This window comes from Actinia tenebrosa, unplaced genomic scaffold (assembly GCF_029948245.1).
Source record: "Actinia tenebrosa isolate PJP-AT-01 unplaced genomic scaffold, QUT_ActTen_1.0 PGA_scaffold3__52_contigs__length_22856419, whole genome shotgun sequence".
NCBI classification, from domain to species: Eukaryota; Metazoa; Cnidaria; class Anthozoa; order Actiniaria; family Actiniidae; genus Actinia; species Actinia tenebrosa.
The window spans coordinates 12339493-12361553 of NW_028292580.1; the positions used below are offsets into that span (position 1 = coordinate 12339493).

The following is a 22061-nucleotide window of genomic DNA, read 5'->3' on the forward strand; positions in this document are numbered from 1 at the left end:
ACAGGAAAAAGAAATGAAAGTACAGGTAGCCCAAGCTTGGTTTCTGTGGTGTCATGTTATAAGAAAATGTATGGAGATTCATCAAACATTTCAATAAAATCATTGAAACGTAAAATAAGGCCTCGAAATTTTACTCGATCACTGAGAAATAGCCCTTCTTTCGCTCTGCGTGGTTATTTTTTTAATTTAGCCCGTTTCAAGGATTTTTTTTCTCTACCAGTAAGAAAGAGAAGCAACATTTCTTACTGGTGGGGAAAAAATCTTAAAACGGGTTAAATTCAAAAAAATAACCACGCAGAGCGAAAGAAGTGCTATTTCTCAATGACCGGGTAAAATTTCGAGGCTATAATTCACGTTTCAATGATTTTATTGAAATTTTTGATCTCCATACATTTCCAGTAGTATAGGGGATGGGGGTTCCAGCGCAACGACCACCGGAGGATTACCCGCCTAAAGTACCCCCCTCGATTCGTACCGCGATTACCCGCATCCCGCGTCTATGTAAGATATGTTAGTCTATATATGGAGTGCGAAGATTGTAAAGAGTTTGTTTTTGACTTCTGTATAAAGTGCTTAAAACCCAAGTTTGTGCCTACTAAGCCAAATAAGTATATTTGTTGTGGTAAGAAAATGCAAATAGAAGACGACACGTCAGCACAATGTTACGAGTGTGGTAAGAATATTCGTAATGCTGTACCAAATGCCACCAGAGAGCAATATTATGCTAATGGAGGTCGTAAGAAGACCCCATACAAAAGAATAAAATACTTCAGAGACTGGATGAGTCACATACAAGGTCATCAGCCAGTATATTTAGACAACGAAGTAATGGAAAGAATTATAGACCACTTAGAAGAGCCAACGCCACAAAGCCTGCGGAAAACGCTAGAAAAATTAAAGCTAGGGAAGTATTACAAAGCTATTCCCTATCTTTTGTCTGAAATTACCGGTAAGTCTATTCCTGAGGTTTCTGATATGAGCAGAGCCGAGTGGATGTTTTGTCAGCTGAATAAGGATATTCCTTATTACCCTGATGTAATCTATGAAATATTTTACGAAATTGACCCCAACCACCCCCTGTTGGGATGGATTCCGAGAAAATAAAAATGCAAAACTGGCGTTTATTTTGCCAGAAACCCCACTGAGGAATGCATCGCGCAGAACACCAAGCTATCCCCAGTGGGGTTTTTTGCATTTTGGGCTTACGGGGCTTATTTCATCCCGCGCCAGAGGCCCTCTAGTACATACACATATATCTTTCTTACGACCCACCAGAGGGTGAACTCCGGACAGCGTCCCGAGACACCCCCTGACTTTTCCAATCGCGAAACCCCCCATCGCGGGGTTGAATCGCACTTTCTACCCCTCCCCCCACGGTTGCTGTGAGTGGGGGAGGCTTTTTTTCACTCACAGCAACCGGTCCAAATGCGTCTACAGCGAGGCTCGAACTCGGGACTTTAGGCCTCCCCAGCCCCAAAGTCCACGATCACAAGCGAACGCCAGACACATCTGGACGCTTATGTATGTGAAAATTATTATATTTATGTCTTACACTCTAATTTGCATATTTTCTAGACTGACGTTCGATATGTAAATAGAATCCCGTCACGCTCTTTTCGAAGCAGATGTTTACTGAGCAAGCTTTCTTTGAAGCTCTTCTTTCGCTTCTTGGTAGATCTTTTTGCGAGATTCCTCGGAAAGATCTTTTACGACTGTTTTTTTATTTCTTATGTCCGACTTTAATTTCTCGTACTTTTCCTCTTCAGCCAGAATAAGCGAGAATTCTACGTCGTCTATCTTTCTGTCACGCAAAGCCTTTGAGACAAGGTCAGTGATAGTATTTACTTTAGCCCTTGACAGAGCTATTGTAGTGTCATGCTTGGATATTTTGCTTGACAACTGTTTCATAATACCCGTAGCAACAGCCGAAATAATACCACAGGCTGCCCCAACGCTGGCCAAAGGAACTCCAACAATTATTCCCGGTCCAGTAAGCGAAGTAGCAACGCCGGAGCCCGTTAACACAACAGATATGGACCCTGAAGTTATCGAAATCTTATGTAGCGTACTCCGGGCTCTGACGTACTTTTTTCTAACTTTTTCATAGTGTTTTGTCTGCCCTTCCAAGTAAGACAGGATTAAGTTTGCTTTATTCAGACGAAAGTTTTCAGCGTTTAATTCGTTAGGTTCCTTAGGAAGTTCAGGATAAAGTGGAGGCGCTGATGGTATAACATCCATTATATATAATGTACGACGCTTTTGGGAATGATATTGAGGAGCAGCCACATCACGACAACCGGGATTACTGGAATTGGAGAGCATTTAGGAAGATGTTTCCGCATGCAGACCCTAGTAAGTTCGAAAGAAGACCCGATGGGATTTACTATAACGGCGAAAGAATGTATAGTAATGAGGATTTGAAACCTACGCTGGTTAATCAGATAGACAATCAGTTGAAGAATCCTGGTTACGTTAAACCAAAACCCACGCCTACGGTATCTGTGCAGCATCCCACGGTAACGCAAGGTTGGTCAAAGGAATTATTGCTTGGTACCAGTACTTATCCGATACCCGCAGTTTCATTTGATAAACACCCAAGCCTGGACTTAACGTTGAACATGCGGGTCTCTAACAACCATTCCTTTCCGTTAAAGGTGCGAGATATCTTCAAAGAAGTTCCCATTGTTCATACCACCGCTAAGGAATCTCATGAATGGTTAAGTGGTCCTAACATGCGTTATTGGCCGCAGCAACTAAACTTTGCAGTTTGGTGTGCCACTAGCGGCTGTGGTGTAAGCGCAAGCTTGATGAAGAATTCAATATTTATGTTTCATTTTCACTTCACGGTTAGAAGAATACTGCATGAGATGGGCGTTACTGCATTGCCGGGAGATGCCACGTTTTATGCAAGAGATAATAAATACAACGTTCCGGCCCATAACAGGCTTTGTAAGGAGTTCGGTGTTGTAGGGAAGGATTTTAGATGTACTGCCGGTGCTAACAATGGTTTGGGACATATTTGGGCTTATTGGGGGATTGGTGGACACGAGCTAAGTGATAAGGAAGTTCATGCATTGAATCTACGATGGAACACTGGGTATCATAAAGAAACTCACGACAGTAGCACCTTCTTCGAACCAAATGCTAAGACCACTAAGGAAGTCAGAGACGGACCTCTGTTCAAAGACGAGGGTGGTAAGTATGCAGGGGCCAATCCGCTGATTATTAAGATTACCAACGACGAGCAAACGAAGCAATATCTTAATTTCATACCCACAGAAGGTAAAGGACTAACCAAAGCCGGCCTTGCCCGTTTAAACCGCAGCATAGAAGCTTACGTGTATTCCATCCTTGGAGCTCAGGTAAACACCCGATCCAGCATAATCGGAAATACGGGCGCCGCAGAAGAGACGCGAGCCGAAGCCTTGATCTTATTTGAAAGTTCAATCTTGGAGGGTGACATTAGCAAGGGCGTACAGCGTTACCAACTAGCTATACAAAATTCTAAGGCAAGGTTGGACTATGCAGTAGCCCCGGGTTGTTGGTTAATGCCTAGTAATTTATCTATAAATACTGGTTCTGTAGTAGGATACAACAACAAACTGCAGCGAGCTACTAAGGATATGAAGTTTGGGGTGAACGACGTGAACTCTGACACTCTTAGGAACATTCCTCACTTCGTAGAGAAGCCAAAAAAGTCACACGAAACGAAGCTACCCACAGTTAAGAAACCATCAAAGAAGGTCCTACCTGCGATACCTGAGGAATATGACCATAACTTATTAAAAGCCGGTCTAGCAGCTGCATGCATTGGTCTGAGTTATTATATATGGCGATGAACAACCCCTACATGGCTGGAGTAGATTGTGTTTATACGACTTACAAAGGTGAGAAAAGATACACCCAGAGCTCTTGGGTTGATGTCACGGGGATGTCCGTGAATTTGAACTACTCGGGAAAGAAGTTGATCCTTTGTAGTATTTGCATTGGCGCAAGTAGTCATGCCAACGTAGGATTTCGTTTCTGCGACGACAATGGAGTATTACAGCCTATGCGCGTAAAAGATGATAACAGGGAGCCTACGCATTTCTCCGTAGAGCCCAACCCCAGCAGCCTTGAAAATCTATCGGTTTGGACTTTTCATATGGTTGCCGATTGTCATGGGAAGGTAAAGCTGCAGATAAGAGTAGACGATACGGGGAGGGTTACGATAAATAGCATAGATGATAAAAGAGATTACGTTTATAATCACAAAACTATTAGCGCCCTTACGGTAGTTAGCCTTTAAATATATGAATAACCCACATGTAAAGGAAGATTCGTTTTTTCATTATTTAGAGGAGGAGAAGTACTCTGACGATAGCTGGCATGATACCAACCTGCAGGTGAAGGTTGGAGGTCTTGGTATTATCATATGCACTATTAACATTAGTGCGTGGAATGATTGCAATGTTGGGTTTAGAATCCTTGATGAGAATGACCACCCACTACTACCCTACAGGAAAAAAAAAAAATAAGAGGCATTTAACCCACTTCACTTTTGAGCCCACGACCACGAGCTTGGAGAACCTAACACCGGTGACTTTTCACATAATAGCTAATTGTCAACATGCGAGGCTTCAAATTCGTCCAAGCGACACAAGGAGAACCTATTCGGGTATTGTTGGGATAAATACCACCTATCCGACAGCTGGCTCCCCGGTGGATGCTACCTGGAGTCATAAGACCATTAGTACTATGACTTTCATACCTTTAGTTTCGCATTATCAAGGCGGCGCGAATACTATCTTTACTTATCCCCAGTCGAGGACACCTCGGATTCCCGACGACGATAAGCCACCAGTAACGTACCCAGATAAGATTAAACCTTCATCTTCTTCAAGAGTACCACCCCAATAGCTACTACTAATATCCAAATGTTATTCCCCACGAACTTCAATAGTTCTCCGCCGGCCCTAAGTGCCAAGGAAACAACTGAACCCAGCAGCCCAGGCAAACCGGCTGCCATCTTTTTTCCTAAGGCCGTTAGTCCATTACCTAATTTTTTTACGCCTGCGCCTGTAGCCTTAAGCGCGGATAGGATAACTCCTACTACGCTCGAAATAGCGACCGCGAATGCCAGTGGAATACCATACTTCAAAAGGGCTCTTTTTACCTTTTCCTTGGTGGTAAGCCCCAATTCTCTTTCCAGGTTTTCCTTTTGCGCATGTAATTCTGCAAGGCGCTCCTGAAGGGTTTCTACTTCATTTTGAGCAGCTTCCCTTTCCTCTTCGGGGCGAGTTTGATCTGCAACTATTTCCTGCTGCCGCTCTATTTGTCCCTCCAGGTCTTCGATAGCCTGATCTCTTTGCCGGATTTGCTCTTCTTTAGCATTGATTTCGGCAACCAACTGCCGCCGTTCCTCTAAAGAGGTAGCTATGGTGGTACGTAAGTTCTTAGCTTCTTCCTTGTTTATGTCTAGGTCTTGCAAGGCAAGTTCGAAGGCCTTTTGGGCTTGGTCCCTATCACGTAGGGCTTTGTTTCTTTGTTCTCTCATTTCTATTATGCGTTGATTCTTGTCGTCAACTTCTCTCTTTTGAGCATCAAGGAGTAGTCGGTTTTGTCGCATATAATCTGCTTCCCTTTCTTCCAACGTTTCTTGTAGTCCCTCAACGCGCTTTTCTAGCGCGACCTTTTCATTCAGGGTTTCCAACCTTTCTAACATGCTTCTAGTGGCACGCTGGAAGCCTTTTAATCTTGAGACGTCACCCCTAACTTCACCATCTTTATCAAAGAGGGGTTGTGGTTTCGTCCAGCGGTCTTTGTCAGGATATCTCAGGTCCTGGACGCTTATGAGGACTTTGTTTCCGCGTTCTGTGAGCCTTACGTCGTCAGCATCGAAACGGGAATAACGCTCATTTAGCTCTTGCATTGCCCACTCTACAGTTTCCCGCGCGGTTGCTCCGCCCATGTTTTGAAGCTCCAAGTATTCAGGGATGGGTTTGCCGTGGTGTCTTGATTGCCACATGCGATTTAAGGTGGCCTTGGCGCTTTTCCATCTACTACCATATTTATCGTGTAAGGCTGCGTCGTAGATTAAGGAGTCGGTTTCCAGGCCTTTAGTCCATGCGTCGTATTCTTCGTCGTTAATATCGACTTGACCTTCTTCAGTGGTGGGATCAAAATCTGTTCCTTCTACTTCCATTATATGTGATAAGCTCAAAGTTAAACCCCAATATATTACCTAAGCAGGTTGGTGGACTGAAAGCAGAACGCACCTTTCATCGGGTCACCTTTACCCCCAGCAGCGCTAAACCTGGAGAAACGCTGTACGTAGGTGTTCCCCGACTAACAGATAACCTAGTATTAGTTCCTGGTACCTTGGCGTTAAGGTTTGATTTGACGGTGCAACCTACCGTCGCAGATGAAAGGATTATCGTTAACAATCTTGGTCGCAACATTGTTTCAAAGATGCGAGTAAAGTTTGCCGGGGAATCCCTCTTAGACTTAAACAACTATGACTTATACACCACTTACAAAGATCTGTGGTTGACTGCATTCGAAAGGGCACAAAAGATAGAGCAGGGTATTGGTAGCACAATCTTACGTAAGGTTAGGACTCCCACAAAGACACAACCTACTGACGGCAGCGGAGAAACCGCAGTGGCAGATGCAAAGGCCATTAAGACAGCCTATGGTACTAAATACGTAATACCATTGGACTTTGAGGCTATTACCAGCCACGGAGTTTATTATCCTAGACAGTTGAGTGAGTTGCAGTTTGAAGTGACCTTAGCCAACATAACTAACATCATTGGCGGGTTAAGCACTGCGTTGTCGGGAAGTATTCCTCCATATGCCATTACCAACCTGGAATTGCAGTATGAAACCATACATTCCGAAGATTTAGCACGCAGCGCTGGCATGGAATACAGCTCCGGAAAGGCTTTCTTGTACGACCACGCGGTAATGTACAAAACCTTTAGTTTCCTGGATAAGACAGACGCGGTAATTACTCAGAGCATTAATTTACCACGTCGTAGTCTTACAGGGCTGATGTTGGTATTTATCAAACCTTATGAAGCCGGTAAGCGCGACTCTGAAGCCTTTCATAACCCCAACATCACCAACGTCGGGATTAGCATCAATGGAGTTCCAAATAAGGTGTATTCGCAGGGAATGAAGCCCTCAGACATCTACAGGGAAATAAAAAGAAAGTTTGGGGATCAAGTTGCACCCGGCGAGTTCTTTACCGATAAGTATGCATTGTGGATTGACATGCGAACCACCAACGACGAGGATTTACATGGGCAGGGATTGCGTCTGGTAAATACCCAGGACGGCATTACCCTGGAAATCAAGCGTGACTTAAACACTAGTGCAGGCGACTCAGACAAGATCAACGCATACGTCTTTGTGGTCTCTGACGCGCAACTGAGCGTAGAAATGAATCAGCTAAAGAGTGTTGCATATTGATTCGCGCGCTGCGCTCCCTCATCCAAGAAAGGATAAAAATATCCCTTACGTATATAATGCTTCGCGTATTCAAAAACAACAACACCAAACTGCAATGCATAGTGCAAGGCGATAAACTTTATTTCAAAGCAAAGTCCGTGGCGTTGGCGTTGGGTTACGTAAATTCCAGAAAAGCGGCGTCTGATCACGTATCAGAGGAAAATAAGGTACTTCTCGGGTCTTTAAAGGGTGTAACTCAGCGTGACACCCTTAACGCACAGCCCAATGCCGTGTATTTGACGGAGGAAGGTCTTTACGAATTGATATTCGGATCTGAAAAGGCTGAGGCTAAAAAGTTCAGGAAATGGGTGTTAGGCGATGTTCTCCCTACCCTCAGGAAAACAGGTAAGTATGAAATAGAGCGGCGCTTTGACGGTCCTAATAAGTTAATATTCAAAATAGAAAATGAATTTGACCTGCATAAGAAGGTCGTAAACTACATACGCCGATTCCACCCTATCCTACTGCTGACACCAGGTCTTGGAGAACTACAGGACTCAGCTAGCAAAAGAATAGTATGTTGGCAGAAAGGTTACCAGGCAGGTCAGCCTGACATCTTAGTTCTCAATGCACATAAAAAATATAATGGGTTATGCTTGGAGTTGAAGACACCTAAGGGTAACGGCGTATTATCCTCAAAACAAGAGGCATTACTCGCACAATACGAAGCAAATGGTTACCTAACTATGGTGTGCAATGATTACGACCTTATATGTAGGGAGATCGACGCCTATGCTGCCGGTATTCGCATCCCTTGTCCTTGGTGTGTTAAGTCCTTCAAATCCCAAAATACTTTACATACACACCAAAGAATATTTCATAGATATAATGATAGTTGAACAGACACACTGGCGTGAATTAGTCCAAGGCATTTCATACAGAATAAAAAATTATGTTGTGTTCGAAGACATTAGCCGTTTAAGGTTGGTCTTGGAACACGACGGTAAAGAGTGCACACTGTGGGCACCCGACTGCGTGCGGTATGTCCTTCAAGGTGAGGAATTCACACACATACGCAGCTATGGTAAGGTCAACGGTCGATGGAAGTTCGACGTTGAAAGGAAGGTAGATGCTAATCCTCTGTGCGATTAGAAGTCATCCTCATGGGCGGTTAAGTATTGGTCTGCTACGGCGGACCTCATTTTTTCTGTTATGTGGTAAGCGGATACGGTAATTAAGACGCCTCCTACGAATGCTGCGATTTGAGGTATCATATATCTTTATCATTTTTCCAAGCCTTTCGTACCGCCAGGTAATGGTCTAAAGGACGTGGTCCGTCGTATAGACAGCACCAAATATGTTGTCCGCTCCGTTGACAGCCACAGCGATCGCAAATAGCCTCCCAGTGTTCCCTGTCCTCCCATTTAACGCCCTCAACGTCGTCAAAGCCTACAAAGGTTTGGTCAATTTCCTTCTTACGTTTTGTCAGCGCCCGGGAGGTTTCAAGGGGACAACAGCGTTCGGCTATGTCACCGTGGGTTTCGCAGGCAATACCTTCTAGGTGGTAACGGCGGCAGCGGTACTTATGCCAGTTCTCTTCAAAGAAGGGCTCATCACAGCGGCGGCAGTAGTTATTTAGACAGACTTTGTTGTCGCGGTGATATTGTAAGGCTTGGAGGGTGGACAGCTTTTGACCGCAGTCACCGCAAAGGGTGCTTATGGGACGGTATCGCAGTCGCTCCATATACATACCTTACAGATCCTCTTTGTGAACTAAAGTTCTTTGTGTTTTAGGATCTGTGGGACACCAATGCCCAACAAAGGATCCTTCGGGGAATACCTTATTACAATGAGGACAGGTGTATTTTTTCTCCTCACGAATTATGCAGTCGGCAGGTAGTTCACATGTAATGCAGTCCATATATTGAAAGGGTAACTAGAATTCCTTCCAGGCTCCTGCGCCTTAACTTTGATGTAAGGAGATCTTAATAATATCTTATTATTCTTTCTTAGGATACGTTACGTAAAGACTTATCTTAGGGTCCTTCATATTATCCTCTTTTTATTTATTATATTAAGTAATGTTAATAAGATATCATTAAAGAATAATAAGGTATCATTAAAACTAAAGGCCCTAAGAATATTAGCCTAATAACATTCAAAACATTAAGAAATAATACCCTATCATTAAAACTAAAGGCCTTAAGAATATAAGCCTGATAACATTCGAAACATTAAGAAATAATGACATTAAAACTAAAGGCCTTAAGAGACCCTACCCTATCAGCAACAACGAAGTAGGATCATTAATAAGGCATAAAGAACACCCTACTATAATGACGTGCAACGATTGCAACAAACGATTCAGTTCCTTACAGCGACTTAACTATCACACCGAAAACAAGGTCTGCTTTAAGCAACGCGCAGCAACGACATGCGAACATTGCAATAAGACCTTTACGACCAGCCAAGCTCGTTCCTACCACGTCAAAAACAAGGTATGCTTTAAGCAACGCGCGACAGAAACGACATGCGAACATTGCAATAAGACCTTTGCTACCGCGCAAGCTTGTTCCTACCACGTCAAAAACAAAGTCTGTCGCCGAAACAACGCACACAACCTTACTTGCGAAGAATGCAACAAGGTACTAAGCTCTTCTCAAGCACTAGCATACCACATGGAACACAGAGTCTGCCTCAAATCTCTTTGCAAAAGCTGCAACGCATCCTTTGAAGATGCCTGGCACAAATACAGATGTAAACGATACGACCTTTCAGAAGTCGTCTGCGAAGAGCATGGCGACGTAGCAGAACGTTGTTGTCCAGTCGACACGGTAAGGCAATTAAACAACCAGAAAAAAGAAATAGACGACCTCTTTGTGAACTTCGACGTCACATTCGAAAAGGTCGCCTGGGAGAACGTAAACTACTGGAACGACACTTGCGATAAGTGCGGCTGCGTCAGGAAGGAACAACACTTGTGGCAGTGCTTATACGATCCATCACAAGCACGTACTTTCAGTTGCTATGCTGAAATGCGTATGAAAGATGCGCTGCTACAGAAGGCGGAAATGCTACGCCAGCAACGACGATGAGGTTCTATGGAGGATATTGAATGAAGTCCTTAACGGACTCCGCAGCCCAACCCACTATCGTTAAGACCGCACCAAACCGTTCTGCACGCTTCAGACTACACATTTCATCATACAATTCCTGCACACGCTCTTTTAACCGATCTATCTCTTCCCTTTGCATTTCTATGGTGTCTTTTTTATCCTTTGCATCGGCGGTAATCCTTATTACTGCTTCCACTGGTTCCATCTATATATGAATCCAGATCACATACCTTGTAACGCTCTGATAGTAGGACCCACCGGCTGCGGAAAGACACAATTCGTCGTGGAACAGCTATTAGGACCCTTTAGATACCGTTTCGACTACATCGTGCTATTATGCCCCACCTACGTGAATAACCGCACCTGGGAAGGCATAGGAGTGAAAGATGACGACTTCTTCGTAGATATTTTAGACCCCAACGAGTTATCCAGCCATTTGAAGTTCTGGCACAAGCAATTCCCTAAAGATACACAGACTTTACTCATACTGGATGACATTGCCTGCGGGGACGACGTAAAAAAGCGCACTTCCGAATTAGTGAAGCTCGCTTTCAGCGGCAGACATGACAATATTAGTGTTTGGTTGCTCTCGCAGCAGCTTACCAGTGTCTCTAAACCCTTCAGGGAAAACATAGGCTCCCTGGTCGTATTTTATACACCCAGTAAGTCTGACCTGGAAACCATCTTAAGCGACTACGGCGGTGAGATATCCAAGGAACAGTTGCATGAAAACATGCGGCATTTAAAGACGCATCAACATTCCAAGATGATCTTCTCTTTGAGGTTTCCGTATTCAATAAAGAGCTTTAACTCCTAATGTATATGGAGATTGAGCAGCTCTTAGATGAAGTCCCCACACAGTTAGACGAAAGTAACCTCAAGGAACGACTCAACATCCTTGTGTCTTCGGGGAAGTGTAAAGAAATGATAGGCAAGGAACTTACCCATGAGCAAGTTAACAAGTTGTCAGAAGATGAAGTCAAAAAGTTCCATAAGAGGTACGAGGTCGCCCTTGCAAGTAAGACCACGGACGCCGTCGCAGACTCCGCTATCCGACTTGCGACTAAATTACTTGGACTTGCACTGCCCATAGACGATGTGGAGCAACTGCGGAAGGACATAAGAGATGACTATGTCATATCCCAAGAACTTAAGATAACCTGCGGCTGGTTGTCTTTGAAGTGCGGTAAGTTAATGGCAGTCGCCTCTGCGGCACTTCACGTAGCTCAGCACGTTGACTTGAAAGAGGTACTAGGTTCCTTTGGAACATCTTGGAAGGACTTCAAGAAGGACAGAGAAGTCGAAAAGGTCTTCCAGGTCGCACTTGCTGATGATCAAGTCACCTCAAGTACTTAATCAAGTCATTGTCAAGTCGTCTTAAGTACTTAGTCAAGTACTTAGTCAAGTCGTCCTTAAGTACTTAGTCAAGTCATCTTAAGTACTTAGTCAAGTCATCTTAAGTACTTAATTAAGTCATCCTTAAGTACTTAGTCAAGTCATCTTAAGTACTTAATTAAGTCATTGTCAAGTCATTGTCAAGTCATCGTCAAGTTACTTGTCAAGTCCTTCAAGTCCTTAGATATAAGATGAGTGGCACCGAAGAACAACCTCAGGAGGAGCAGAAGATTACCAAGCCTAAATCTGCAGGCAGAGTTGCCGCGGGAAAGAAGCTCGCGGAGATGAACAGAAAGAATAAAGCCAAAAAAGAAGAAAAGGTGGAGGACGAAAGCGAATCCTTTTGGAATCCCGGCTATGTCATCGGCGCGTTAGGAATTGCTATAGCAGCAGGCAGCTTTTACTTACAATGGCGGAATATGAAGCCAGAAGTAAAGTGGGAGGCCCCAACATATCACGCACCTGTGGAGGTCAGAAAAAACAAAATCCCTGAAATGGAATGACCTTCTCGCTTTGTAATATAATGTCGACTGCATTGTTGAAAACTGTTGAAGAGGCAGCTATCATTACCTCTATTGTTGCGGGTATTGGTTGGGTAGGTAAGAAAGTGCTCAAAGAAGACTTTACTGAAGACCCAAGCAAGAGCTTCGCTAATTTCGCTAAAATGACCGCTGCCGTTGGCGGGGCTATCTTGCTAAAGGATTACCTACGAAAGGAAAAGTACCTGCCTAACATATAATGGTTAGCTTAGTCGCAGGTGGAGTTATTGCAGCTTTAGCATTTACAGGAGCTAATTATGGCGGTAGATATCTGGATAAATTAGTTAGCGGTGATAAAAACGCAGAATCTAACGCCGAAAGAAAAAGGCACGACTTAGCGCTGGAGAAATATCAGCGGGACGTGGCGGCTTGGAATAAAAAAAGACAAGCCTACAGGGATTGGTTGGATAAGAATTACCAAGACAAAATGCAGGCGGATAAGAACTTCGAAAACACAGACTACGCCTTCAAACTTTATTCGCAGGCGCACCCAACAGTGGTGTTAAAGAAGCCTGACTTTAAGAATTACTACCAGCCTTCTAAGAAACAAAAAAACAGTGAGTTGGTCTTCGTAGGAGTCGCAGGGCTGGCAGGAGGCGTGGCCTTGGCGTATCTAATATAATGATCGTCTTTTTGGAAAGCGACAAGAATGACTTTACCACTTATCTGAATCCTCCCATCCGCGCGGAAAGGGTTCGGTTGGTTAGTTGCTCTTTGTACAATTCTTGGTATAATTTAATTGATGGCTTTGTCGTTGACAATGCCGCCAAACCAAAAATACCAGATTCCCAATACACACCTATAACACTGGCTAAGGAGCTAGCAAAGCATGGATATACTCTTACCACAGGATTACCCCATGAAATGACATTTAAGAAAAATAATGGAAGCGCTAATTTAAAAGGCAGTTCATAGGTAGAACTCCTGGGTCTTACTAGTACCACGATAAATAGCGGCAGTACATATGATGTAAAATGGAAAGTTGCATCCTCTTACGAAGTCTATTGCGATTTAGTCCATAGTTACAACAATGGAGAAAAGTCTTCTCTTATGTCCAAGTTTCTACCCAAAGGTAATCCATTTGACCTGGTAGAATACACTCCCATTTCTTTAAGCTATGATTTGTCTAATTTGGTAGAAAGCATAAACATCACCATTAAAGTGGACGGAAAGACGGTGGATTTTAACGGACGTAAGATCAATCTTGTTTTGGAATTCATATAATGGGCCGCGTAGAGGACAAACTTAAAAGGATTTACTATGGGCCTGAAGGCTATTGGAAAGGAGCGTCGGCCATCAAGAAACTCGCGACCGCGGCCAGGGTATCAGAAGAAACGGCTAAGAACTGGCTAAGAAAACAAACCCTCTGGCAGGTTTATCTTCCCGTGCCCAAGTACATTCCCAGGCCCAGCTTTACCGTAAATACCCCTAATGAAGTTCATCAGGCGGATTTGCTCTTCTTACCGCACGACAAGGTGAGAAAGAAGACCTATAGGTACGCTTTGACCGTAGTTGATATCGCAAGCAGATATAAGGACGCCGAACCCATAACCAGCAAGGATTCTGGGGAAGTCGCAGAAGCCCTAGGTAGGATTTATAAGCGCATCTTGAAATGGCCCAAGCTGCTGCAAGTGGATGCGGGAACAGAGTTTATGGGCGTGGTTACTAAGACCCTGAAAGACCACAGCACTAAGATTAGGAGAGCCGAAGCAGAGTACCACAGGGGTCAGAGCATCGTCGAAAGATTCAATAAGACCCTGGCCGAGCGTCTCTTTGGGTACCAGTATTGGAAAGAGCTGGAAGATCCATCCAAACGCAACAGAGAATGGACTCAGAGGCTCCCCCAGGTCATCGTGGCTTTGAACAACGAGGCGGCCAGGGCTACGGGAATAAAACCCAGGGATGCCATAAAAAAGAAACACGTGGAACACAAGTCCTACGTCAGAAGTTCGAGGGCGGTCTTCCCCCATGAAAAAAGATTAGGTAATGTCACGGTTCGATATCTCTATGAGCCGGGTGAATTAGAAGGAGGATCCAAAAGAGCTACGGATCCTAATTGGTCTTTGGAAACTTACCAGATCCGAAGTGCGATAGCTAAGAAGGGTCAGCCCATCTTGTATTATCTTCACGATGGCCCCACACGTGGGTTCGTCATGGAAGAACTGCTTATCGTGTGATGTCCGAATGCTATCGTATGGATACCATCATCACACATCCACCTCTTACCGTCAAATGCAGACAGTGACACCTTCTCCTGTGTAACGTTGTGTATTTGATGTCCGTAGCTGCGCAGGCTGTTCATTTTATGTCGCTGTTCCTTACGCGTACGCAGGACCTTTAAGTATGAATCGTGGGTTATGTCCTTCTTAACCACGTACTTTTTTACGCCTTTAGCTTTCTTTTCTACACCGTCCAGCTTTAGCACGCTGTACATCTTGGGTTTCAGGCCCACGTATTCCACGATGGGTTTTCCTTTCATCTCATCCTTCATTTTCCCGATTACTTTCTTGTTTTTAGGGGAGTAAAGAAAGTGGTCGCGTGGGTAATCGCTGGTGTCGTATTCATCGATGTCGGGAACACAGTCTTCGTAAATGTCTTCCGTCTGCACCTCTAGTATCAAGGAATCGGTGTCGGTGTATAAGAGGCGGCACTTATCACCGTATTTCGGTTTTAGCTTGTCGTAGTAAAACTCATACATGAGCAGCTTTGATAGGTCTAACACTGTAAACCCCGTGTATACGGGTTTATTCAGGAATAGATTCGCTTTCTTCATGTGAATCACGTAGAAGTTTAACATTTCTACGTATCTAACGAATCCAGGCTGTGATACGTATGCTTCTGCTTCCTCCCTGGTGCTGGCTATCTTTATGCTTACGCGCTTGCGGATGTTCTCCATTGTCTTACCAAATACGCTATTGTTCATTAGTTTAAACAGGTTCTTTTCGAAGTCATTCTTTGCCTGCGTACGCTTTTGTGTGTTAAAGTCAATGTAGGAGCGCATCCATGGTTCCTGCGTGAACTTCAAAACGCGATGGATCTTCTTCACGCGTAAGCCGTGGCGCACATAGAACTGCAGGTTGCGGTAATGCACCACGTACTTTCGCTTGTCCATCAGGTTCATCGTTAGCTTCCTGTAGGGTTTGTAGCCAGGGCACATTTCCCTCTGCAGCGGACTCAGCTGCTTAAATGGTATTTCTATTGCTTCTGGTGCTAATGGGAACTCATTGTGCGCGTCGTGCAAGTGCTCTGGGTATTCCAGGTCCACCTCCAGCACGTAACCTTTGTCGTCTTCTTTACCTACGTTTAGGTAAAACTCTATGGGCTTTATGTTGTCCCATTCGAAGTCGCGTACAGGTAAGTACTGCGACATTGCCCAACCGTAGAGGTTGTTTGCGTCTAAGTAGAATATGTATGTGGTTGGCTTCTCCGGGTCGTACTCCACCGTGGGATTGTTCGCTTTTGCGTATCGTCTGCTGGGTCCGCAAACACCGCCGCGGATACCGTCTTCCATAAAGCGGTACATGTCGTATTCCGTTAGGAAATCCAGTTGCGCGTTTGTCTTCTTTAGAAGCGCACTCCAACTAAGTCCAGGAGCCGTGTAGAAGTTCGCTGGATCCAACCCGTAGTATTCCATTGCCATCTTTCGAAAGCTTTGGAAAACATCTGCGAGCAGCACTACGTCTGAACGTAGGTAGATGTCGTGGTATTCTCCCATATTCTCACAGGAGTACTTTTCCCACACATCTAACGCATGCTGGTACTCCTCGTCCTTTATACCAGACTCGTTTAGGGTGCTGTAGAATCTCTCTTTGGGTGGTAGGGGCTCTTCGAATCGCTCCCAGGAGTCCATGTATTCGTATGGGTAGACTCCTTTCCTTTCCGCGCCGTATTGACTGGAAATGGGGAACTCCGTGTTGTATTTAACCAAGTTTGCTAAGGAGTCCGCCATGAACTGCTGCGAGTCTAAGAACTTCAGCTTGCCTACGGTTACGGACATGTACCTTTCTTTGTTGTTGGGTATGCACTTTACTTCGGAGCCGTCTGTTCCTTGTAAGAGTAAGTGACTGTCGTAACCCCTTAAATTGTGAAAGAATACGGGTATTTCCATTTCTGGATCTACTTTGAAGTTTATGTTGCATTTCCAATGAGCCGCACCTCTGTATTTACCCGTGATGTGGCAGTGATCTCTAACCTTATCCACATAGAAATCCTCAACAAATGCTTTGTGGCAGTGAATGCAATGCGTGGAGGGCTTTCCCGGCTTCTCACCCTTCTTAGCATACTTCCCGCATTTAAAATGAGCTTCTCCTAAATACTTTCCATCTTCATCCCACGCTTTCTTGGCTCGTCTTCCAAACTGGAGAAGCGTATGTTGGCAAATGTGGCATTTCTTTGCCTTGGTAAAAGCCTCCTGGTTCTCTTTGGTAAATACCATCTTCTTTGGGTGTCTTAATTGTTCTCTTATCTCTTCCTCCTCTTCTCGCAATGCTTCTAGAAACTCATTAGCTGCGTTCTTACCTCGGTAAATTACAGGAGGGTCAGCCTTACCGTCTGATCTGACTACTATGTAACCAAAGGAGCAGATCTCGTGTAATCCCACCTTATTCGTGGCACCACTTTTCTGCTCTTCCTTAGTTATCAACGCTTCAAAGTCTGCATATATCACGTAAGGCACCTGCATCTGCTTTTGATGGTCTGAGTAGGATAGGTTCTTATCTGTGGGCATCTGGATCCGTTGCGCCACTTCTTCGACTCCGCGACATATTTCATCGTGTTCCTTTAGAGCTTTAACGCTGGTAAAGGATAATAAGCAGCAATCGCAGAAGTATTTCTTACCTTTGTGTTTGGTGTGTCTGTAAAACAGTCTGCTAATATGTTTAACCCACGAATAATGTCCGCCGTGGTAGAAAAGGTGTATTCGTTCTCCTTTACTCTTTGACAACACTAGTGGTACTATCGTTTGGTCTCTGACTCCATAAACGTTAATTGCTAAATCGTTTATTTCCTCAAATATGGGGATGTCTATCAACTGCATGGGAAATTCCACACCATCCCACTCTAAATCGTCTGTGGGATACTTACTTGTCCTACAGGGATCCTTATCTACTGGATACAGCGCGGATCGTATTGCCCACATAAAGCAGCGGTTGTCGTCATTTTTTACGTTGACTATGGCTTTTTTCCTTTCTACCCACGTTGGTAGGGGCACGTAACTTCCTCCTCGTATTGGCACGTACCTTGCCATGCTAACCTCCATACCTTCTACCTCCTCCACTGTCCAACCTGATCCTTCTTTCGTGTAGTTAGACAGCGACTCCATTATTGCTTCTAAGGCTTCGCTGAGTGACTTATCCAGATTGGTGGACTCTAATATCACTAACGACTTTGATCGCAGCATTGCTGTCGTCGTTGCCTCATCTTTTGACAAACTTACTTCTACCATTATACTCGCTTTCAGGGCTCCTAATTCTTCTATGCCTTTTCGAAGCGTTCTCTTGACCTTCCTTTCTGACTGACGCCAAAACTGTCTAACATCAATCTCACCGTTACCGGGTATTGACACCGTTTCGAAATTGCTTTGGGATTCCATCTATATAATAGGAGATATCTTATACCTAATTCCAGACCCTTTTCAGATCGTCGTAGTCATACTCACAATCCTGACAATGCCAAAACAATTTAACCTTAGTCTCAAACTTCTCACCACATCCACAATCATAGCTGCTCATACATTTCGTCTTCATCTTTAAATGCTTCTTCAAGTCCACTTCTTTCTTAAAAGTTCTCTTACAATCTTCGCACTCCATATATAGACTAACATATCTTACATAGACGCGGGATGCGGGTAATCGCGGTACGAATCGAGGGGGGTACTTTAGGCGGGTAATCCTCCGGTGGTCGTTGCGCTGGAACCCCCATCCCCTATACTACTATTTCCTTATAACAGGACACCACAGAAACCAAGCTTGGGCTACCTGTTATGAAAGAGAACATCCTGAATGAACATACTCTGTTCAAGACACAACACTATAAATTATATTCTTATCTATTATTAAGACAGCGTAAGATCGAAATTAAGTTTACGATCCAATGTATTTGGAATATGATTTGATATTGATAATTGGGTTGCCTGTGTTATTGCTGACCATTGCGTACCGCAGTCTCAACATTTCGCGCCATTCTTGCTCGAGTTCAAAATTTTTACTGAAAGCATGAAAATGTGGATTATGAATGTCTTTTGCACAAGAGGTTAGACGACTAATTCGGTTTTCCTATTATGCCATAGGTAGGTGATGAATCACATTAGTTTGATATTGATAATGTTATTGTTGGTTTTGAATGATTTTCAAGAGAATGAAAAGACAAAAAGAGAGCATCTTTGGTTGATACAAACTGTCGTTGACGTAGAGTGGCTAGGTCGACTTAATAATTAAATACGCTGTGGCAGATTGCTCTTGATATTTCGTAACATCATGCTCAACCTCATCCTCATGTTGTTGTTGGAGGTGTTGTTATAGCCTGCGTGGCAGCTCTGGGGGAGGGGGATTGGGGAAGAGGGGGGAGGGGAAGGAGGAGAGCCTCTCCTTCTTCCCTTCCCCCCTCCCCCTCCCCCTTCCCCCAATCCCCCTCCCCCAGAGCCGCCATACTGGCTATTGTTGTTAAGGCTGGTTTAGACGGTACGATTTTCACCTACAACTATTGTATACAACACGCTCGCACCATCCTACAACTCGAGTCGTAGCGTGTAAATCAAGCCTGCCTAAGACAGAAGCGAGCATGTTGTATACGACAGTTGTAGGCGAAAATCATACTCTCTAAACTGGCCTTAAGTAATATATAGTTGAATAATATATAGTAGAATAAGTGGCCCAGAGGGTTGGGGTTGGGCATCCCCAACTCCTATCCCCATTGGGGCACTATGCAGGCTAGTGAACTGTTAAGCAACAAAAGCATGCAAAGTGCTTTTATAGACCCCTTGCATGTGATGTAATTAAATTCAATAACTGTTTTATTTCAGATTATGCAAAGCTATCCTTTGTTTGTAAGGTGAAAAAGAGCACAGGGAGCCCACTTGAGATAAAAATAGAAGGTAAGCAAAACAGAAACGCTCATTAAATAGCTCATTAAAATGCAATTTCCATCCTAATCTTTTATTTTGTTTTTATTTCCTAACCCATTTAAGGGCTGGCCATGGGGAAGGTAGGGGGCTTTGTGGATTCAGCTTTTCAATAGCCACCCTATAAAATTCTTATATTGTGTTTCTGCAAAGAATTTTTAGACTATTTTGTATCTCCAGAAAATAACCATACCCCACCCACAAAGGAAATTGGAAATTCTGCAGGGGAGGGGGGTCAGAGAAAGAACAAAATCATAGAGTTTGTATGGAAGAAAATTGGAAGTTCCTGGGGGTAGTGGGGGGGGGGGGGGGTCCTTTTACAAATTTGCTCCATGGTGGGGGTATGGATATTTTCTGGAACTACACATTATATGATTATAAAATGACCCTGATTATTTGATAGCCCCCCTTCAAATTTTGTTTAAGGAAACTTGTGACCCCCATTTGTGACTCGATTTTATTTTATTGAAAAGTATGGAAGCAAATTTTTTGGCTTCATTTATTTATAAGACTGTCCCCTGAAAATTTAAACCCAACACCATATTTTTAAATGAACAAACAAGAAAATGACTTTTAAAAGTGTGTCTTGGATATGCTTTTTTTGTGTAGACTGAGCTTATCCAAATATTGCATCCAAAGCGCTGGTCTTTTTCTTCTTGTTATGATGGTGAGGGTCATGTCTTTTCTGTAAGCATGTGCCATACATCATTTGGTTCGCCATCCTGAATTAAGAGTATATTATTATTGAATGAATATATGGATGAATGAATGAATGAATGAATGAATGAAGGAAGGAAGGGAGGAAGGAAGAAAGAAAGGAAGGAAAGAAGAAAGGAAGGAATGAACCAACAAATGAACATACGAATGAACGAAGGAAGGAAGGAATGAAGGAACGAAGGAGCAAAGGAACAAAGGAATGAAGGAACAAAGGAACAAAGAAAGGAAAGAAGGAAGGTCATGACTTTGATGAATAAATGAATGGCTGGAAAAAAGAACAGGAAAGGAAAAAAGGACTATAGAGAGAAGAAAAATGAGGGAGAAAGGAAGTGAAAAAAACATCAATTAAGAACTGGTCATAAAGAGGTGGGGGTTGGGGTAAAACAGGTGGTGGGTTACACAGTTTTGAACTTCTTAAAAGAGGCAGGCTCTCTATAAAACTGTACATTAAACTTGTGGGGGGGGGGGGGTCAATTTTTACCCCCCCCCCTCACCCACCTGGGTCCCCTTTACTATATGACTAGTTCCTTAATGATATATTGTTTTTATAGAGATATAAATTCTTACCAAGGGTTTCCATCACCAGAGTGTACCATACTACACCATCCAGAGCAGCAGAGATCATGTCTTCCCTTCCTACATTGATGGGTTAATGGAAGGCATGTTGTAGTCTTGTGGTCGGGCCTGTGATCCATTCGATGGTCATGGTGCTCGTCTTCATGGGTTGACCGTTTCTTGAAAAAGGTAAGAACATTCACAATTGATTCTCAAAGAGAATATCTTCGTAAATTGATAATAATTTCACTAAATCTATTTATGGCATTGAACAGCATTAGCGACTACTCTCACTAGAATAGACACTAGACTCATACGAAAAATTAAAATCTTTATATACATTTATGATCTGGTACAAAATAAGGCCACAAAATTCAACATAGTATTACCTGCTTAAGATGAGCAGAATCAACAACCAGTAGACACGCAGTAAGGACAAGGATAGCAAGAACCCCCTTCATCGTTCCAGTGATGTGTTCTCTCCAACTGACAAATACTGCCCAGTTATCTCTACTAAGTACTAACATACACGTGTGGGATGCGGAGCTCTGGGAATGTTTGCTATTTGTTTTGCAAATTGACCAGTAAACAATAAGGATGAGGTTAAATGGTTATCGATCTGGGCACTTCTACTGAATCTGTTTTCTCAGTTTTCAATGTCAGTTTTCTACTTTAAAAAAGCCCTCCTATTTCTCTTTTTAAAATCATTGACGTTTTTGTAGGATCCATGCGGTAAAATACGCACGTATTATTTTTGTGCATCATGCATGATTTTTAACTTGGACACATACTTCTTTTTACAATTTGATGCGGTTACTCTCGTTATTTGAATAAACCTATTTCTTCTCCTCCTTCTACTTTCTCTTGCTTTATTTTGTAGATTTTATCTGGTGTTGAACGCTTGAATTTGCTTCGGGAAGCTGAAAAATATTTTTTTTCATTCTTATCCATACTCATTCTAATTCATGATTTTTCCTCTTTCTCTTTCTCTTTCTCTTTCTCTTTTTCTTTCTCGATTTCTTTATTTCCCTCTTTCTCTTTCTCTTTTGGTTTCTATTTCTTTCTGAAATTGATCTAAATGCATCGCTCTTGCAAACAATCTTTATCTTATCTGATATTTATATATACAATTGTTCAAGCATACAGAAGGTTATCTTACGACATGTAGAAATGCGCTATAAACATGCC

At 43.3% G+C, this 22061-nt stretch overlaps 2 protein-coding genes across 3 annotated transcripts; one reads left to right on the top strand and one right to left on the bottom strand.

Annotated features, from left to right (window-relative positions):
- The first annotated feature begins 412 nt into the window (after nucleotides 1-412).
- Nucleotides 413-21040, top strand: LOC148908664 (uncharacterized). Of its 2 annotated transcripts, XM_089034991.1 has the most exons (4): nucleotides 413-949; nucleotides 1767-1827; nucleotides 19503-19574; nucleotides 20905-21040. In XM_089034991.1, exons 1-3 carry the CDS (start codon nucleotides 523-525, stop codon nucleotides 19528-19530), a joined length of 516 nt encoding a protein of 171 aa, XP_088891117.1. In that variant the 5' UTR covers nucleotides 413-522; the 3' UTR covers nucleotides 19531-19574; nucleotides 20905-21040. The 2 variants fall into 2 exon arrangements, with proteins under 2 accessions (XP_088891117.1, XP_088891116.1); XM_089034990.1 differs by lacking the exons at nucleotides 19503-19574; nucleotides 20905-21040 and adding an exon at nucleotides 9229-9484.
- LOC148908665 (uncharacterized) lies at nucleotides 20070-21349 on the bottom strand. Its single transcript, XM_089034992.1, has 3 exons — nucleotides 21263-21349; nucleotides 20886-21052; nucleotides 20070-20323 (listed from the first exon to the last, which is right to left on the bottom strand). The coding sequence occupies exons 1-3, from the start codon at nucleotides 21332-21334 to the stop codon at nucleotides 20218-20220; spliced, it is 345 nt and encodes a 114-aa protein (XP_088891118.1). The 5' UTR covers nucleotides 21335-21349; the 3' UTR covers nucleotides 20070-20217.
- Between the last annotated feature and the right edge of the window lie 712 nt (nucleotides 21350-22061).